This window comes from Salmo salar, chromosome 05, assembly GCF_965601325.2.
Source record: "Salmo salar chromosome 05, fSalSal1, whole genome shotgun sequence".
Lineage (NCBI taxonomy): Eukaryota > Metazoa > Chordata > Actinopteri > Salmoniformes > Salmonidae > Salmo > Salmo salar.
Genome location: NC_138295.1, coordinates 65392501 through 65413770, shown reverse-complemented (window position 1 = coordinate 65413770; position 21270 = coordinate 65392501). Strand labels below are relative to the sequence as shown.

General features: G+C 44.8%; 1 protein-coding gene across 5 annotated transcripts in view; it reads right to left on the bottom strand.

The window, feature by feature from the left end:
- LOC100194674 (oxidation resistance protein 1) overlaps window positions 1-21270 on the bottom strand; it is a 157293-nt gene that overhangs the window by 83948 nt on the left and 52075 nt on the right. For all 5 annotated transcript variants that reach the window (XM_045718572.2, XM_082975409.1, XM_082975411.1 and 2 more), the window contains exon 3: window positions 1056-1252. In XM_045718572.2, the coding sequence (XP_045574528.2) occupies window positions 1056-1252 (197 nt within the window). The remainder of the gene's footprint in view (window positions 1-1055; window positions 1253-21270) is intronic.

Genomic DNA, 21270 nt, shown 5'->3' with positions numbered 1-21270 from the left:
CCGGGGAGCATTAACCTGTACACAATTCTTTTACAATAACTTAGCCAGTTACAGAGATAACACAAACACGGTATATGGTTATTTCACAGCTACAGAATTGGGTAAATGATTATTGAAGACTAGAGAGTGTTGTTACATCACCCCCATAGGCCTGCTGAAACTGTCTGGTCATGAATGGACCTCTTCTTACATCAGATCAATATATAATACCAAACTGAATTGATTCAATTCACCATTCATCAGCCCTGACTGACTGACGCCGACCGACTGACTTACATTGCACTCCTTCCTACCTTGCCATTGGTGTCAGTATGATTCAACAGCCAATCATCTCTCTATTAACAGCGGGTTAAGATGTACAAGGTGTGTGTGTACAAGGTTAAACCAAATGATTAACTAAAAGTCCGACACATGCAGAACACCTCAGCAGTACTCTGTCCATCCTTGAAGCTAGCTAACAAAAGTAGCGAAGTCAATGGGCAATCGCATTTCAGAGGCAGAATGATTCAGAGATAGTGTGTGCACAGAATTGCATTATGAACTCCCCAAACTCATTTTACCAACTCAGAAAGTGTGCTTCCTCAAGTGTTATTACTACACCTCTGACAATAGCTAAATATATTCCTACATAAATATAAAGTAGCCTATAGCTGCCACAAGCACCAACCAGCACTCCCCAAAAATGATTTATTGTGACTTGATGCAATGAGGCCATCTTGAGGTTCAATCAGTCAGTCGCCTTACAAAGCACCTACGCACGCACACACGCACGCACAAATGCACACACGCACACACACACACACACACACACACACACACACACACACACACACACACACACACACACACACACACACACACACACACACACACACACACACACACACACACACACACACACACACACACACACACACACACCACACACACACCCCTCCAACATCCCTTCCTCTTCCTGCCACAGACTCGTGTCCCTGGAGGAAAGTCAAATGGAGGAACATGGAACGTGGACACACATAGATGGGCAGATCAGAATTCTAGCACTTTTCATTTACCAATGGTGTAGCCGCGTTTCAGCTCACTGCACCGTGGACTGCAGATTCTCTGGGAATTGGTTGCATTGTTTTGCTGAACCCCCAATGTGGTTGTCTTGGTAACAGGTGGTTCAGTCTTGTTGATCGGCGAGGTTGGCACCAGGGTAGAGGAGAATCCTTGAGTGGCAATATCCACTGACTGGGATTTCTTCTTCAGTCTGTTCAAAACAAAACAACAACAGGAAATATGGAGTCAGTCATAACACATAACACCACATATTCAGTAATAACATGGTCATGCAACAGGAAGTGGGAAATATGACCTTGTAAATTCAAAAGTGTCAAAAGATACAGTGCATATACATTGCTGCCAATAACAAAACAGTTCATCATATTATGTTATGTCAGCAGTCAGCACAGCAGCTACTGATAATGATGTAGAGTGAATGCAACATTTTCACGGTGTGGCATATTCCATACTCTGGCTATGATTAATTGGAGGAGAGATCAATAACTTATTGAGGTCCTCATTAACAATTCAATTTAACAAACCATTTCAACAATATTTTATTGTTTTATAATAAAACACAACAATATTATAACAGGAATATGAATTGGACACTTCTGAACGAGATACGCTGTCATTGATCAAACATCAAACAGATAATAAGTGTAAAGATATGTGTTAACAGGACATTGCAATTTTGGGACTATTCCGTTGGTTCCCTTGTAGGCCTGGGCAAACGAAATCAAGCACAGCTCAAATATTTGAAAGTATTTGACATTATGTATTTGACCCAGACGTGGTAACTTTCTACACACAATGTCAGACAGCAATTTCACAATACAAACACTGTTGATGCTGTAAAGTGAAGTGGATCACTTGCTTACATAAGATGACCTATACATGATTAAACCTTATCCTACGAGACACTGACCTAAATCAAAGGAACCTACGCCAAAGTGTGAAAGCCAATTAAACGTCTCACCATAGGATTTACACAACAGGCTAGTTTATTTATAAACAAGTTCAGTACAAAGTTCACTAAGCTAATCCAGGTATCAAACATGCAGAAGAAACATTATATAAGTATGCAGCACCTGCGAGTTAACAAAAACACCACAATGATTATGAAGACGTTACCTACCAGTTACTGATTTCCCTGCCTACTACGTTGCAATATCATCAACATTATAAAGCATGGAAAATCAAAAACATGAGGTAAGCACATATTATTTAGAGAAGATAGTGTAAATGGATGAACAAGTACTCCTAAAGTACTATCTATGGTATGTAAACTAAAGTCCGTCAGTCTTTCCCGTAGACAAGGCCTGTCAGAGTAGCCTGAAGCAGCAATACAAGGTTCTTCTCAGCGCTCCTTTCTTCCCTCAGACGGAATCGTTCCGGCTCCAGCCATTTCATTTCATTCCACTAGCTCCTCTCCCAGGACAGACAACAGCAAACATGACATAGCCTCTACAAGGTAATGAAATACACCATCTCCATGGAAACACTGTCAATCACTTTTGTGTACAGTACATCCAAGGAGAGACACCAACAGAAAGAGACATTCACACATAGAGGCTGAGAAGTTTAACTGGCAGCAGCAGTTATGAGTCCCATAAACAACAACCCTAGTGGTAGGCCCTATCTTAAAGAAAACATTGAAAAAACGTAAACATTTCCATATGCGATCATACTGACGGAGCTTCGAGGGCAGTATGTTGCTCTGAGGACCCTTATAGATACTTATAGATAGATTCTACTTATAGATTCTACTAAAACCTACGCTTTTTTTTTAGGAGTAACTTAAATAAAGGGTTTGTTTTGTGATGATTGTTTTTGAGGTAAAGTTTTCAGCATGTGAACATGCTATAATGAAAGAGGAGAGAGGTAGAGTTACACCATGGTGATCAAGGTTCTGGAGGAGGGCAGACAGGAAGAGAAAACCTGTAGGTGTGTGTGATGTCTATCCCAGAATCCCTTGGGAGAAAACAATAATTACCACCTCATCAGTGAGGGTCCTCCTTCCAGATCTGATTCACTGGCTGGGTTGTGTGTGTGTGTGTGTGTGTGTGTGTGTGTGTGTGTGTGTGTGTGTGTGTGTGTGTGTGTGTGTGTGTGTGTGTGTGTGTGTGTGTGTGTGTGTGTGTGTGTGTGTGGCGCACATGTAAGCAGACTGCAGCTGTTTTGTGCCAACCGCTGAAACATCAGCCGCTAATCAGGACAGTGTAGTCTGTGGCACCGAACAGCAAAACAATAACACTTTCCACAGGGATCACAACAATGCCTGGCTGGTGTCACCTTGTTTAGTGTTCAACACATCTAATCATCATATATGGTAAGATATGTTTACCACAATAACAGGAGTTATTGTAAAGTAAGCCTTGTCCAAGCCAAAACCTCCCATACAATAACAGAAATAACAGGAATAATATTATCAAATTGGTTTGTATTGATAACTACCACTGCTTAGAAAACAAAGATGGATCTTATTAAACAATATAATTACAATCGTTTTTTTTTCTTTCTTCAGAGGTAATTAGACTGAAGCTCCAAAGACTGTGTCCCTGACAACTGGGCTGCATCTCAATAGCCTTCAACTGGTGTACAGCAACTATCCACCCCCCTCCTCAATCTACACATACCGTCTGATCTGACTGGCTACAGCTTGCATCGGCACGGTTTATCACAGCTTTCAGTGGGCCAATGGGCTGGGGCCAGAGACGGTTAGGTCACCAGTGGCCCTATGGCGTTTAATCCTATCACATGGGGAGGGAGATGGAAAAGCATGTCAACAAAGCCACCAGCTCCCACCAACAGATTCTATCTATCTATGAGCAGCAAAACATTTAATAAGGGGGAAGAGGTAAGGGAAAGAGGGAAGGAGAAAAGGGAGGGAGGAAAGCAAATGAAAAGCGGGCATTTTGTTTTCCTTCCCTGCTGTTCTGTTGCTTGGTCCAGGAGGAGAGCGGTGCCTAACAGGCATCACTCAGATTATCCATCTCTACAGGGACTGGGAGTCACATGGTTTGGCAAGGCAGAAACAACACAGGAAATGTGGGCCAAGTCAAACATGCTTATCACTACACCCAGTAAGAGGGATTAGAGCTAGAGGAAAGGGGGCAGCTTGGCTCCACTCCACTCGCTTCTGAAAACAACAAAAACACTGCCTTTAGTTTATGCAACTGTATATGAGGCTTGTCATGTAGATATGCTGCAATACTGGCTTGGCTGGGTTTGACATCCATAACAGCAAAATGGCCGATATGACAGTTATGATTCCCATTACACTGTGTTATGCAACAGCATTGTGAATGACGGGAAAAAAAACACCATCACAAAGAAACCTAATTTAGTGAAAACACTGAATGTTCTGTGTCTTTGTGGGGATGGAAATCAGGCAGGATTCAGCTCTTAGACATTAAGACTCCAGGCAAGCCTTACTCAACGTTCGCTATCTGAATGATTTTCAAGTTGCTCATGCCTTTATTTTGTTGTGTGTAAAGGAAATGGATAGAAACACACAACGGAAATGTATTTTTCTGTCAATTACACTGTTATGTCATTATATGTAACGTATGTATCCCTGTTCTCCCACGCTCAATAGGCAGCCTATTAATTACCTCTGTCTTAGCTATTATTGAACAATTAGACACTCATTATAAACTCAAACACACTATAATAGTGCAGCCTATGGCATATCTCCATATGAATGCAATTTCTTCTCTTCAAAGTTGAATTAATGGTCATGATAGAGCCATAACCCTCTGTGGCCATTTATTGTGACGAACGCCTATCCTATCCTACCGTAGCCCTTTCCTGCAGTCAAATGACCTAGTGGCCTAATGGGTGGAATGTTCATATTTTTCCTAATTTCTTAATTAATAAACAAACAAAAAATTTGACTCTGACTCCCGAGTGTCGCAGCGGTCTAAGGCACTGCATCGCAGTGCTAGAGGCGTCACTACAGACCCAGGTTCGATCCCAGGTTGTGTTGCAGCCGGTCGTGACCGGGAGACCCATGAGGTGGCACACAATTGGCCCAGCGTCGTCCAGGTTAGTTTAGGGTTTGGCCGGCCGGGATGTCCTTGTCCGATCGCGCTCTAGCGACTCCTTGTGGAGGGCCAGGCACATGCATGCTGACTTCGGTCGCCAGTTGTACGGTGTTTCCTACGACACATTGGTGTGGCTGGCTTACGGGTTAAGAGAGCATGTGTCAAGGAGCAGTGCGGCCTGGCTGGGTCGTGTTTTGGAGGACGCATGGCTCTCGACCTTCGCTTCTCCTAAGTACGTACGGGAGTTGCAGCAATGGGACAAGACTGTAACTACCAACTGGATATCGCAAAATTGGGGAGAAAAAGGAGTGTGCAGAGCTGTCATCAAGGCAAATATAAAATATATTTTGATTTGTTTAACACTTTTTGGGTTACTACATGATTCCATATGTGTTATTTCATAGTTGTGAAGTCTTCACTATTATTCAACAATGTAGAAAATAGTAAAAATAAAGAAAACCCTAGAATGAGTAGGTGTTCTAAAACTTTTGACCAGTAGTGTATATCAAATGGTTTTGTTATATGTCAGTCTTCTGTGATGTATATAAAGTGCAATATTGGGATGCAAAATCGAAATTGAATAAACTCTATATCTGACATGGTGCAGGTGTCCTTAATTGCCAGGGCTGTAGCTCTCTGGGGTAGGAAAGGTCTGCATAATGAATGGAGGGAGAATGCAGACTGCAGACTCCCAGTCTCATCTAACCCTCACTAAATGCTAGAGCAGCAGTTCTGTTGTCAAACGGCCTGAGCGGGTGGCATTCTGTCTGAACAATGAGCCCTGAACATCGACAGCTTGCTTATGAAAGTGCTGAGACTACAAACAAAACAGGTAAATAGCTGCCTACTGCAGGGGAAAGGGAAATGATTTGAGCTGACTTAAAGGTGCCGTTTCTCCTCACTAATGACTGTGACATGCCCTGCATGTCACATGTGTAACCAGAGGAAAAAAACTCTAGACCACCTTTACTCCACACACAGAGACTCTCCCTCGCCCTCCATTTGGCAAATATGCCCATAATCCTATCCTCCTGATTCCTCCTTACAAGCAAAAACTAAAGCAGGAATTACAAGTGACTCGCTCAATACGGAAGTGGTCAGATGACGCGGATGCTACGCTATGGGACTGTTTTGCTAACACAGACTGGAATATGTTCTGGGACTCATCCAATGGCATTGAGGAGTATACCACCTCAGTCACCGGTTTCATCAATAAGTGCATCGATGACGTCGTCCCCACAGTAACCATATCCCCATAGTAACCGTACGTACATATCTCAACCAGAAGCCATGGATTACAGGCAACATCCAACTGAGCTAAAGGCTAAAGCTGCCGCTTTCAAGGAGTGGGACACTAATCCGGACGCTTATAAGAAATCCTGCTAGGCCCACAGACGAACCATCAAAAGGTCAAAGTTTAAATACAGGACTAAGATTGAATCCTACTACACCGGCTCTGACGCTCTTCGGATATGGCAGGGCTTGCAAACTATTACGGAGTACAAAGGTAAACCCAGCCGCGAGCTACCCAGTGACACGAGCCTACCAGACAAGCTAAATGCCTTTTATGCACGCTTCGAGGCAAGCAACACTGAAGCATGCATGAGAGCACCAGCTGTTCTGGATGACTGTTTGATCACGCTCTCCATAACCGATGTGAGCAAGGCCTTTAAACAGGTCAACATTCACAAAGCCGTGGGGCCAGATGGATTACCAGGATGTGTACTCAAAGCACGTGCGAACCAAATGGCAAGTGTCTTCACTGACATTTTCAACCTCTCCCTGACCGAGTCTGTAATACCTACATGTTTCAAGCAGACCCCCCATAGTTCCTGTGCCCAAGAAAGCGAAGGTAACATGCCTAAATAATTACCACCCCGTAGTACTCATGTCGGTAGCCATGAAGTGCTTTGAAAGGCTGGTCATGGCTCACATCAACACCATCATCCTGGAAACAAAAGACCCACTCCAATTTGCATACCGCCCCAACAGATCCAAAGATGACGCAATCTTAATCACACTCCACACTGCCATTTGCCACCTGGACAAAATGAACATCTATGTGAGAATCTTGTTCATTGACTACAGCTCAGCATTCAACACCATAGTGCCCACGAAGCTCATCACTAAGCTAAGGACTCTGGGACTAAACACCGCCTTCTGCAACTTAATCCTGGACTTCCTGATGAGTCAGCACGAGGTGGTAAGGGTAGACAAAAACACATATGCCACGCTGATCCTCAACACTGGGGCCCTTCAGGGGTGCGTGCTTAGTCCCCTCCTGTACTCCCTGTTCACCCACAACTGCGTGTCAAGCACGACTTTAACACCATCATTAAGTTTGCTGACAACACAACAGTGGCTGATCACTGACAACAATGAGACAGCCTATAGGGAGGAGGTCAGAGATCTGGCAGTGTGGTGCCAGGACAAAAACCTCACCCTTAATGTGAGCAAGACAAAGGAGCTGATCGTGGACCACAGGAAAAGGAGGGCCGAACACGCCCCCATTAACATCAACGGGGCTGTAGTGGAGCGGGTTGAGAGTTTCAAGTTCCTTGGTGTCCACATCAACAACAAACTAGAATGGTCCAAACACACCAAGACAGTCATGAGGAGGGCACGACAACACCTTTTCCCCCTCAGGAGACTGAAAAGATTTGGCATGGGTCCCCAGATCCTCAAAAAGTTCTACAGCTGCACCATCGAGAGCATGCTGACCGGTTGCATTACCGCCTGGTATGGCAACTGCTCGGCATCCGACCGTAAGGCGCTACAGAGGGTAGTGCATATTGCCCCATACATCACTGCTGCCAAGCTTCCTGCCATCCAGGTCCTAGACGGTGTAAAAGACTCCAGTCACCCAAGTCATAGACTGTTCTCTCTGCTACCGCACATCAAGCGGTACTGGAGCGCCAAGTCTAGGACCAAAAGGCTCCTTACTAGCTTCTACCCCCAAGCCATAAGACTGGTGAACAATTAATGAAATGGCCACCCGGACTATTTACATTGATTTGACATAGTATGCATAGAAATAGAATGAACTGCACGGGAATTTTTGTTATAGTAATTCTATTTCTGTGATTGTAGAATGTGATTGTGTGTTGTTACTTTGTAAGGTACACTCAATGAAGCTAACAAGGAAGTGGTATCATATTAAATCACCCTTTTAGTGACGGATCTAGAAATGCAGATGATTTGCTGGAATGAACCATTAAGGGAAACATGTGACAACCCTCCGGTAACTCAGGTGTAGAATAATAAAGATGTGATCTTCCACTGCACCTTCCATCTTCATCTGTTATGTAAGGCATTAAGCAGTGCTACAATACAGTGGTGGGTTGGACAGGAAAAGCCCTCTGTCAGTGAGTGATGTCCATCGTGCTACTGTATACCCTTCAACTGAATACACTGGTTTGATGACATATTTTAATCCCTGACAGGGCTTTGTCAACTGCTGTCAGTTCTGCAAACACTTGCTGTTTTTCTTTTTGGCTTTGTTTTGGCTTTTGGATTTTATTTCTCCCCCGTGAACTGACAGACAGCAGAAACTTTGCCACATCTTTTGATCTGGGTAGAAAGATAATACAATCTGTGTAACCCCTGGGTCTTGTCCCCTCCTCAGACTTCACAGTGAACCTCTCTGATCCTGTACTGCTAGGTTATGGCAGAGACAACAGAAAAGGACCATGCTCTCTGATTGCCCTGGGAGTTGAGTTTGGAGTGTAGGTTACCACACAATACTACCACCGACTATGACTTACGGGTCTAAATATTGTATGTTCTTACGGGTCTAAATACTGTAAAAGACTTGAGAGCACAGAGTGTAATGTGTAGAGTTTACCTTTCTTTTCCCCCTACATCATCTCAAAAGGTTACGCACGCACGCACGCACACACACACACACACACACACACACACACACACACACACACACACACACACACACACACACACACACACACACACACACACACACACACACACACACACACACACACACACACACACACACACCCCACACACACCCACACACACCCAGCAGCTTCAAGTGTACCAACAGAACAATGTCTCACCACCAAACCCTAGCTGGCTTTAATGATCTATCCTCCACATAACAGTGTCTGCCAACAAAGTGGGACAGCTTTGTTTTTATTAAAGCCTGCCCATAAATCAACAATGCTGCTCATATAAACTCAGAGGGATGGTTGCTATTCATTTTCTAAAACCATATCAATATCACCCAAAAACAGCCCCCAGCCAAGGCTTTTCAATTCGCTAACAGAGGAATTACCGTGGCCCAAAAAAGCAGAAAAAAAATCACTGTTCATTTGAATGACTTGAACTCCAGGGCATATTTCTCTTCTGGATCTCTCTCTGTGCATCACTCAAGCATAATAGACACACACAAATGCACATTAAAGCCCACATGCACACACAAGAGCACGCATATGCACACAGAAGCACACACACACATACACACTACCTCTGCCCTTGTTGTTTCATTCAGTGAGCATGGCGTGGAACCTTGAGACTGTTGTGCTGCTGCAGTCTGTAAATGGCCTCTTGGTTGCTAGCCTCGCTCCTATTTCCTCGCTATCATTCGCCGAGCCATGATGACAGGCAGAGAGATGATTGGCCGACAGCCTTAATGGATTCAACACCATGCCTGCCACGTTAGGAAGCTTGTGGCGTTGAAAAAACAAGACATCCACTGAGGATTCAAACCGATTGTATTTTGGCAGCTCTCTGACAGCATGTAGATTGTAGAATATATGATCTTCATCATAAGGCTAGCTACCTCTGTGAGTAGAAAATAGAGGAAGAAAGGAAAGGAAGGTAGGAAGGTGACAAGAAAAGGGAAGTGTTTTAAGAGAACTAAGTGCAGTTCCATACAATATGTTCTGGTGAATGTCCTCTACCTTTCTGTGTCTGAAATGGCACACTAGTTCCTTGTTCAGTACTTTTGGCCAGAGCTACATAGGGCTAACACATAGTGCACACTTGCTAGGGAATAGGGTGCCATGTCAGGTTTTGCTGTGTGTCTGCCTGACTCAGGATGCCTCAGCTGACCTCTGAGGCGACTAGGAAAGAGGTGAAGTTAGACTCATTTGTTAATGCTCAACCTTCTGACTGGCTGCCCGCAATAATGATCAGTACCACAACCCTAGTGTGTGTGTGTGTGAGAGACACCGACAGATAGATAGAACGAGGGAGACAGAGAGAGAGGGAGACAGAGAGAGCGAGAGAGAGAGTGAGAGAGAGAGAGAGAGAGAGAGAGTGAGAGAGAGAGAGAGAGAGAGAGAGAGAGAGAGAGAGAGAGAGAGAGAGAGAGAGAGGGAGAAAGCACAATAGCACTGTAGGTAAGAGCACTAAAATATCTGTTTGTGTGTGAGGGAGTGTGTGCCTCTCTCTCCTCTCTCTCTGCACCGCACCGTGCCCTTCAAATGGTAATGCCCAGGCTTGTCTCAGACTCACCCTGCTCTCTGCTCTCTCTGCATGCTAAATATTTCACGTCATTCTGTGCCCTTGCAAGGCATCTGTTGTGTTCGATCCGGGGGAGCACCTCTGATAGGCCGGCTACAACATCTGGTGCCATGGCGCTCGGGTCGCTGGCGCCGGATGATGAGGTCACAGGGTTGTTGAATGTTGTGGAACATTTCGTAGTTAAAAAGGCTAAATCCAACTCAGGGCAATAACTCTAACACCACAGCAGCTGACGTTGGGGTGATGTTGGTGGTGATGTTAGGGAAGATATTGGGAGTGATGTTGGTGGTGATGTTAAAGAAGGTATTGGGAGTGATGTTGGTGGTGATGTTAAAGAAGGTATTGGGAGTGATGTTGGTGGTGATGTTAAAGAAGATATTGGGGGTGATGTTGGTGGTGATGTTAAAGAAGGTATTGGGAGTGATGTTGGTGGTGATGTTAAAGAAGATATTGGGGGTGATGTTGGTGGTGATGTTAAAGAAGGTATTGGGAGTGATGTTGGTGGTGATGTTAAAGAAGATATTGGGGGTGATGTTGGTGGTGATGTTAAAGAAGGTATTGGGAGTGATGTTGGTGGTGATGTTAAAGAAGATATTGGGAGTGATGTTGGTGGTGATGTTAAAGAAGGTATTGGGAGTGATGTTGGTGGTGATGTTAAAGAAGGTATTGGGGGTGATGTTGGTGGTGATGTTAAAGAAGGTATTGGGAGTGATGTTGGTGGTGATGTTAAATAAGATATTGGGGGTGATGTTGGTGGTGATGTTAAAGAAGGTATTGGGGGTGATGTTGGTGGTGATGTTAAGAAGGTATGGGAGTGATGTTGGTGGTGATGTTAAAGAAGATATTGGGAGTGATGTTGGTGGTGATGTTAAAGAAGGTATTGGGAGTGATGTTGGTGGTGATGTTAAAGAAGGTATTGGGAGTGATGTTGGTGGTGATGTTAAATAAGATATTGGGGGTGATGTTGGTGGTGATGTTAGAAGATATGGGGGTGATGTTGGTGGTGATGTTGGGTGGGGGTGATGTTGGTGATGATGTTGGGGAGTGGACAGATGTTGGGGGTGATGTTGGGGGTGATGTTGGTGGCGATGTTAGGACAGCTGTTGGGGGTGATGTTGGTGGTGATGTTAGGACAGATGTTGGTGGTGATGGTGGTGATGTTAGGACAGATGTTGGGAGTGATGTTGGTGGTGATGTTAGGACAGATGTTGGTGGTGATGGTGGTGATGTTAGGACAGATGTTGGGAGTGATGTTGGGGGTGATGTTGGGGGTGATGTTGGGGGCGATGTTAGGACAGATGTTGGGGGTGATGTTGGGGGTGATGTTGGTGGTGATGTTAGGACAGATGTTGGTGGTGATGGTGGTGATGTTAGGACAGATGTTGGGGGTGATGTTGGGGGTGATGTTGGTGGTGATGTTAGGACAGATGTTGGTGGTGATGGTGGTGATGTTAGGACAGATGTTGGGGGTGATGTTGGGGGTGATGTTGGGGGCGATGTTAGGACAGATGTTGGGGGTGATGTTGGGGGTGATGTTGGGGGTGATGTTGGTGGTGATGTTAGGACAGATGTTGGGGGTGATGTTGGGGATGATGGTGGTTGGTCGGTGGTGGTTGGTTGGTGGTGACGTGGATAAGTATGAACCTGCTCCAGCCCATCTATTGGTTTGTTATCTGGTGAGCCATGCCTACATACAGGGAAGTATGAATATGTTATCTGTGGATGGATGTGTGGCATTTTCCCTGGCCTGACCAAAAGGCACTCACACTCAATCCCTCTCACACTCCCTCTCTCTCTTCCTTCTTCTCACACACTCTCCCTTCCTTTCACTGTTACACTGTACTCCCTCCTTCTCACAGTCCCACCATCCATCTCTCCCTCTCACCCTTCCTCCCTCTCTCTCCATCTACCTCTCCCCCTTTCCCTCCCTCCTTCTACCTCCATCCCTCCTTCTCTGTTGGCTGTTGGCAGGCAGTTTGGCAGAGGGGAACATTGACCTGATGCCCCGTTGCAGCAGGCGCCGTTGGCAACACTCGAGCACAGTCTGGAGCGACTGCTCACACCCCTCCTTCCCACCTTCTTTCCCCCTCCTCCTCCTCCTCCTCCTTTCCTCCTCTCCCAGAAAAAGAAGACAGACAGGAAGACAGACAGACGGATGGAGACAAGTTTGTCTGGGTTAAAAACTCTAAAGCAAGTCAGAGCGACAGGAAGATGAAAGTGGGGAGGTCCTGAGGCAGATATCACACACAGCACAGCTAGCTAACTCTCCCACCGTCTGACTCACTTCAGTCAAAACCAAAATGTTGTTTTTTTCACTCAAGTTCTAATTACATGTGATGTGCTTCAGTGCTTCAGAGGTTTTAGGTTGGCTGGCATTTATAGGACAAGCAGCGATAGTGCAGCTCCTAACACCACTGCATAAGTATGTCTCTCAAATGTGGTGATGAACTCTGTCTTAACTAGAGGTTCCAAAATGTTGGAACCTGACCCGAAACGACCCGAACACAATCAGACATGACCCGAATGGACTGATCATATATATTAAATGGGGACCAGGACCTGAATGGACCCGAGAACAATCAGACCTGAACCCTTAATGGACACGAGAACAATCAGACCTGAACCCTTAATGGACACGAGAACAATCAGACCTGAACCCTTAATGGACACGAGAACAATCAGACCTGAACCCTTAATGGACCCGAGAACAATCAGACCTGAACCCTTAATGGACACGAGAACAATCAGACCTGAACCCTTAATGGACACGAGAACAATCAGACCTGAACCCTTAATGGACACGAGAACAATCAGACCTGAACCCTTAATGGACCCGAGAACAATCAGACCTGAACCCTTAATGGACACGAGAACAATCAGACCTGAACCCTTAATGGACACGAGAACAATCAGACCTGAACCCTTAATGGACACGAGAACAATCAGACCTGAACCCTTAATGGACACGAGAACAATCAGACCTGAACCCTTAATGGACACGAGAACAATCAGACCTGAACCCTTAATGGACACGAGAACAATCAGACCTGAACCCTTAATGGACACGAGAACAATCAGACCTGAACCCTTAATGGACACGAGAACAATCAGACCTGAACCCTTAATGGACACGAGAACAATCAGACCTGAACCCTTAATGGACCCGAGAACAATCAGACCTGAACCCTTAATGGACACGAGAACAATCAGACCTGAACCCTTAATGGACACGAGGACAATCAGACCTGAACCCTTAATGGACACGAGAACAATCAGACCTGAACCCTTAATGGACCCGAGAACAATCAGACCTGAACCCTTAATGGACACGAGAACAATCAGACCTGAACCCAATTGGACCTGAGTGACAAAAAAACTATGTTTATCATGTTGCTCTTCTGGTTAACAAATAGGTCCTTAAATGTTGGCTAGGGCCTTCTATAAGTTAGTAAATTCACCTTATTAGCGTAAAACAAATATCTGATAGGCAATGCAGAGCCGTGGCTGGGTCCATTCGAGTCCACTCAGGTCTACCAGCTGTAGTGATATAGACCCGAGACCTGATGACAATCAAACAGGACCCAACCCGGACCTGAGGGAAAAGTTAGAATTTCAGACCCCGAACCTCATCGGGCCCGGGTCGGGTTTCGGGCATATCGGGTCTACCCGGATCCATGAAGACCTCTTGTCTGAAATGTCCCTATATTCCCTGTACTTCTGAACTCAGCTCCCTTCTTATTTGAACAATTTGTACTTTTCCTCCATGAAAAAACGTTTGGATTGGTTATTGCATGAAATGAGGTTAAGATGATCTATTATTTAGACAAGGTCACTGTCCAAGGTCAGGGAGTCAGGACCAGACTGTGCCACGGTGCCTCTCTCTCTCTCTCTCTCTCTCTCTCTCTCTCTCTCTCTTCTCTCTCTCTCTCTCCTCTCTCTCACTCTCTTCTCCTCCCTCCCTCCCTCCCTCCCTCCCTCCCTCCCTCCCTCCCTCCCCATATTCCTCTCACAGCACTGCTCTGCTCTGATGGAACATTTATTGTCTTCCTGAAAGCAAAGGAGGGAGCTGTGATAAATCCACCCAGAAAAGAAGGAACCATCAGGAGAGGAAGGACGAACTGACCGGCTGGCTCCCTGGCTCCCTACCTACGCAACACAAAGTGAAGTTTAAAACAGGTCGTGAGGAGGATGGCTTTGAAATGTACTGTAGTGGAAGGTAGTACCACATCAATATGACTTTGATTCTGTAAACCTGTTTGCAGCAGTTAAGATGAGAGAGAGACATCCAGAGAGAAAGAGAGAGAGAGAAAGAGAGCATTGGGGAAGGATCCCAGGTACCTATCGAATTACACAACCCAGCTAGCAGTGCAGACACAAACAGGAAAGACACAGCAGCACACAGCCAGTGTTCTTCCTGCAAGCTTATTAACCACATCTCACCCTCTCTCCCTCCCTATCACCCTCTTATCCTTCTCTCACCCTCTCTCCCTCCCTATCACCCTCTTATCCTTCTCTCACCCTCTCTCCCTCCCTATCACCCTCTTCTCCTTCTCTCACCCTCTCTCCCTCCCTATCACCCTCTTCTCCTCTCACCCTCTCTCCCTCCCTATCACCCTCTTATCCTTCTCTCACCCTCTCTCCCTCCCTATCACCCTCTTCTCCTTCTCTCACCCTCTCTCCCTCCCTATCACCCTCTTCTCCTTCTCTCACCCTCTCTCCCTCCCTATCACCCTCTTCTCCTTCTTCTCTCTCACCCACTCTTCCTTCTTCCCTCTCTCCCTCCCTTCCTTCCACCCTCTCTTCCTTCTTCCCTCCCTCCACCCAGAGCCAGTGGTAAACACTGAACCACGAGGCCAGTAACCTGCTAAACAGATTCCTTCCTTAGCTCCCAGCCTACGTGCATGTTCTTAGGGTTCGGTAATGGGAACGCTAATGCCACACACTCATGGCTGTTTAGTGTGAGGCCTGGCTTGGCATCAGAAGGGCTGACATAGAGGTTCTGTCCTAAATGGCCCTGATCCTTGTATAGTGCAGCACTTTCGACCATGGCCTGGTAAAAAGTAGTGCACTATGTAGGAAATAGAGTGCCATTTGGGACACAAACAGAGATAGAGTTATCATCCCCGGTAGATTATATTACCATTAGTAATGTTGTGATCGCGGTGACGATAACCGAAAGGTTGCTGGATCGAATCCTCGAGTTCCCGAGCCAACAAGGTAAAAATCTGTCGTTCTGCCCCTGAACAAGGCAGTTAACTCCCTTTGAACTTAATTGAGAGCGAGAGAGAGAGAGATACTGTTAATTTGTTATTGTATATTATCTATTTCACTTGCTTTATCAATGTAAACTTATGTTTCCCATGCCAATAAAGTCCTTTGAATTGAATTGAGAGCAAGAGAGAGAAAGAGAGAGAGACAGAGAGAGAGAGAGAAAGAAATAGATAGAGATCCTGTCTTTTCTTTGGCTGTGTTCTGCAGCAGACATCTCCCCCCTGCCAGCCTCAATCAGCCAGACACAGCTGGGTCCTGGAAGTGGGAAGGTGTGTTGAGCAGCATGGATGCATGCAAGTCTGTCTGTCTGTCTGTCTGTCTGTCTGTCTGTCTGTCTGTCTGTCTGTCTGTCTGTCTGTCTGTCTGTCTGTCTGTCTGTCTGTCTGTCTGTCTGTCTGTCTGTCTGTCTGTCTGTCTGTCTGTCTGTCTGTCTGTCTGTCTGTCTGTCTGTCTGTCGTCCATCTGCATGCAACACATACAGAGGAGGAGGGTCCCCCCCACATCAGTGCTCTGCCACCGTCAATTCATCAGCCAGTGTCTCCCACAAACTTCTTAAACAACATACACAGACACATCCCACTCCACAAGGATACAGATAGACAGTCACACAGGCTAGTGGGTCTATACTCCAGAACAGACAGAGACACTGACCAATATATCAATATCCTTTCCATAACAGACGGAGACAGAGTCACTGACAACAGCATAAGCACAATGCAGTCCGATAGCCTCTCTCATAATGCCTTACTTTTTAGTTGAGTGTGTTCTACACACTTTCCTACTTTCTCTTTGCACACTTTTTTACTTTTCAATAGATCCCTTCTGTCTGCATAAGAGAAAACCAGGACAGAAAGAAAATGAGGTGGATGTTTCACCCCAAGCACTGACATCATTAATTGCTTTTTCATTGAACCCCCAAATACAGATGTGTATCAGTTTAATAATTGCTTGCTAATCAGTTAATCCAAACAGTTACTTCTGTTTTGTTTCCCTCATTCCACTGTACACAAAAACCCTTTGCACAATGAGAATCTGCAGAGGAACACACGACAACGTTACCCAGTTACCCCATCACCGGCGTTCTGTTTAACAAACTGTAGAGAGTAAACAACGTCTCCCCTTTAAACATGAACAAAAACAGCATCAACAAGCACAACAATAGGTAACACTTGAATACCCTCTTTATAATGCATTATAAGCACCTTGTGTTATTTTTTGATGGACATCTGTATTGCTTCCTGGTAACTGGTAGCCTAGCCAAAGCCTTAATGGTGGACAGGATAGACAAATCTGTCAACAGGACGTCTCATTATAAAGGTAGTCGAGGAGGGAGGGAGGGACTGAGAGAGCGTCATAGACAACAGAGCAGTGACAGAGAGCTTGACACCAACACTGGGCTGCTACTGTCTCCGAATGCAAAACATTTTTAAAGTTATTTTTAGTTTCAATTACTTGCGGCAGGCACCTCGTAGAATATAATCTCCGCAAATCGTACCGCTGATGCCGCTCAATCTCCTTCTGAGCTGAAGAGAAAACTAAATCCTTCAACCGCTGGCATAAAGCTGAAATGAGACATTCCTTTAGCATTATACCATACTGAGCCAAACACCTCTCTACCCTATCCTAAGAGCTCTTCATAGGCTTATCTGAAAGACTGATGGCATGTTGAAATAGCACAATGAATCAGCTGAAAGGCCAGAAATTGAGGTATTAAGCTCTAAAGAGGGGGTCATTTAGCTATTTGATTTGGAATTTTAGGACCTCTTTAGGTATACATACCAGGGTTTTTCTTTATTTTTACTATTTTCTACATTGCACAATATTAGTGAAGACATCAAAACTATGAAATAACACATATGGAATCATGTAGTTACCAAAAAAAGTGTTAAACAAATCAAAATATATTTTAGCCACCCCTTGATGACAGCTTTGCACGCTATTGGCATTCTCTCAACCAGCTTCATAAGGTAGTCACCTGGAATGCATTTCAATTAACAGGCGTGCTTTGCTAAAAGTTAATTTGTGGAATTTCTTTCCTTCTTAATGCGTTTGAGCCTATCAGTTGTGTTGTGACATGGTAGGGGTGGTATACAGAAGATAGCCCTATTTGGTAAAAGACCACGTCCATATTATGGCAAGAACAGCTCAAATAAGCAAAGAGAAACGACAGTCCATCCTTTAAGACATGAAGGTCAGTCAATACGGAACATTTCAAGAACTTTGAAAGTTTCTTCAAGAGCAGTCGCAAAAACCATCAAGCGCTATGATGAAACTGGCTGTCATGAGGACCGCCACAGGAAGAGACTCTGCTGCAGAGGACAAGTTCATTAGAGTTACCAGCCTCAGATTGCAGCCCAAATAAATGCTTCACAGAGTTCAAGTAACAGACACATCTCAACATCAACTGTTCAGAGAAGAATGCGTGAATCAAGCCTTCATGGTTGAATTGCTGCAAAGAAACCACTACTAAAGGACACCAATAATAAGAAGAGACTTTCTCTGTCCAAAAAACATGAGCAATGGACATTAAACCGGTGGAAATCTGTCCTTTGGTCTGATGAGTCCAAATTTGAGATGCTTGGTTCCAACTGCTGTGTTTTTGTGAGACGCAGAGTAGGTGAACAGATGATCTCCGCATGTGTGGTTCCCACCATGAAGCATGGAGGAGGAGGTGTGATGGTGTGGGGGTGCTTTGCTGGTGACACTGTATGTGATTTACTTAGAATTCATGGCACACTTAACCAGCAAGACTACGACATCATTCTGCAGCAATACGCCATCCCATCTGGTTTGTGCTTACTGGAACTATCATTTGTTTTTCGACAGGACAATGACCCAAAACACACCTCCAGGCTGTGTAAGGGCTATTTGACCAAGGAGAGTGATGGAGTGCTGCATCAGATGACCTAGCCTCCACAATCACCCGACCTCAACCCAAGTGAAATGTTTTGGGATGAGTTGGACCGCAGAGTGAAGGTTAAGCAGCCAACAAGTGCTCATCATATGTGGGAACTCCTTCACGACTGTTGGAAAAGCATTCCTCATGAAGCTGGTTGAGAGAATGCCAAGAGTGTGTAAAGCTGTCATCAAGGTAAAGGGTGGCTACTTTGAAGAATCAAAAATAAAAACTTTTATTGGTTACTACATGATTCCATATGTGTTATTTCATAGTTTTGATGTCTTCACTATTATTCTACAATGTAGTGAAAATAGTAAAAATAAAGAAAAACCCTTGAATGATTAGGTGTCTCCAAACTTTTGACTGGTACTGAATATTTTTTTGTATGCATATTTAACCCCTTATTTTTGGGGGCAGAAAACTACCTCGATACTTCCATTTCTTTGTATGGGTTACTGTCAGACGGTTACTGTCATGCCACTTGTGTGGGTCGTAGAACAAAACGGAGAACATTATTGTGTTCATGAGAGTCTCCCCTTTTCCATAGAGCGGTTGTAATAGAATGGTCAGTTGTTACAGACGTTGTCCTGAGAAGGCCTATTTTCAGGATGTGTCATTGTCTGAAATACAACGCTGTAGCTCGGACTCCTTCCACCGCAGTGGCAGAAGGCCAACATGTCTAGTTTAACTGATGGATTTTGATGGGGATTTATTTTATCATGTTACTTAGATTGATGCACGGGTGTGTCAATAGACTCTTAAGGATGAATGTGTTCAAGGCCTTTCTCCATTGACCTTGATATGTCTTTTGTTTCCTAAACTGACTGCTAATGCATTCAACTGAAAGGTCACATCTCACACACTGTATCTCTTCCATCATCTCCGTCAGATGCAGAGATGGAGGTTCAGGAAACAGGTGAGGTTTTTGATGGGTTTCAAAACCTTTTTTATAATATGAAGTTGATTTGCAACTTTGAATAAGGAAAGATGTAGTAAGACGTGGCATGCAACTTGGTCAATTCATTTGAGCTGTAATCAGTTTTGGTTAAAGCTCATATCAAGATAAGATATGGAATGCTACAAAGCTTTACCATGTGTTTTTCCACCGAGATCACATTTCAAAGGTCAGGGGAATCATTACTGACATTTGTCCAGTTTAGCATCAGTTCCTTTCTGCTCCTTAAGGTATAGGCACCAAAAAAACTAAAACGTCACAAAATGTCGTCATACTATATGCACAAACCGTTTCAACTGGGAAGCATACGGTAAGCTTTAGGCAGCAACACGTGATCTGAGGAGAGGAGCACGGACGCTTCACACCAGACATGTGCTTCCCTGCCTTCCCGTCCCTCTCAGCCCCCCTCCTAATCGCTACAGACAGAGAACAATGCTGCTGCTGCCACACACACACACACACACACACACACACACACACACACACACACACACACACACACACACACACACACACACACACACACACACACACACAAACAAACAAACATGGATGCACGCACTGCCGTGACACTGCTTATTGGATGATGTTCTACTGGCAAAACAAAGCCATAGAAATACTCTCTTCTCTGTCCTGCAACATCAAAACCTCTTCTTCATGCGATCTCTGTGATGAGGACACGATCTCATCTATTACAGTACCCATTAAGATCAGATGGCGAGGCGGGCCGGTGGTAAAAGGGCCTGCGGATGACTTAGGAGCACCACATAAGATGAAGGAGCACCAGTAAATAAGATTTGTAAAATGATTGACATACAGCCTGTATTGGGCCTATATGAATTCTAGATACTTTTGAAGCACATGCTGTGCTCTAGAAACTAAAATGTAACCCTGTAAAGACATTTGTTCACTATAAAAGCGATACAAATGTGTGGATATACTGGTAAAGTTACCAGGTTGTTAGCCAGATAGCTAATGAGGTAACATGACTGAACAAGGTGTTAATGGCCACGACGTGGTTTATGAACGTAAAATGCGGCCCGCATATGTGACCACTTTAGAGCCCTGCATGTACATCACAGACAGGCCTATATAAAACCATGCAGTGTGAACGGCAGACCTGTGTGAAATGCATAGGCAGAGAGAGGTCTACTGTATGAGAGATGAAGGAAGAGAGTGCTAACAGGACATCCACCTCCTTTATCTCTACTCCATCTTCATCCCTCCATTCTTCATCCCTCCATTCTTCATCCCTCCATCCTTCATCCCTCCATCTTCATTCCTCCATTCTTCATCCCTCCATCCTTCATCCCTCCATTCTTCATCCCTCTCTCATCCCTCAGAGAGTTTCATCATCCTGTAATATTTGGGCCATGGTGAGGCCAAGCAGAGGGCCAAACTTCGTAATGCCAAATCCACTTTTTCTGATCAACTGGGTGGTGAAGATTAGAAACATGTCCTGGAGTGATGTTCATTTCACAGAAGGTTGAGAAAGCTCTCCACAGACCTAGCTGGACCCAGATTAACACAGTAAACTGGCGTCATCCACAGACATACACATCACC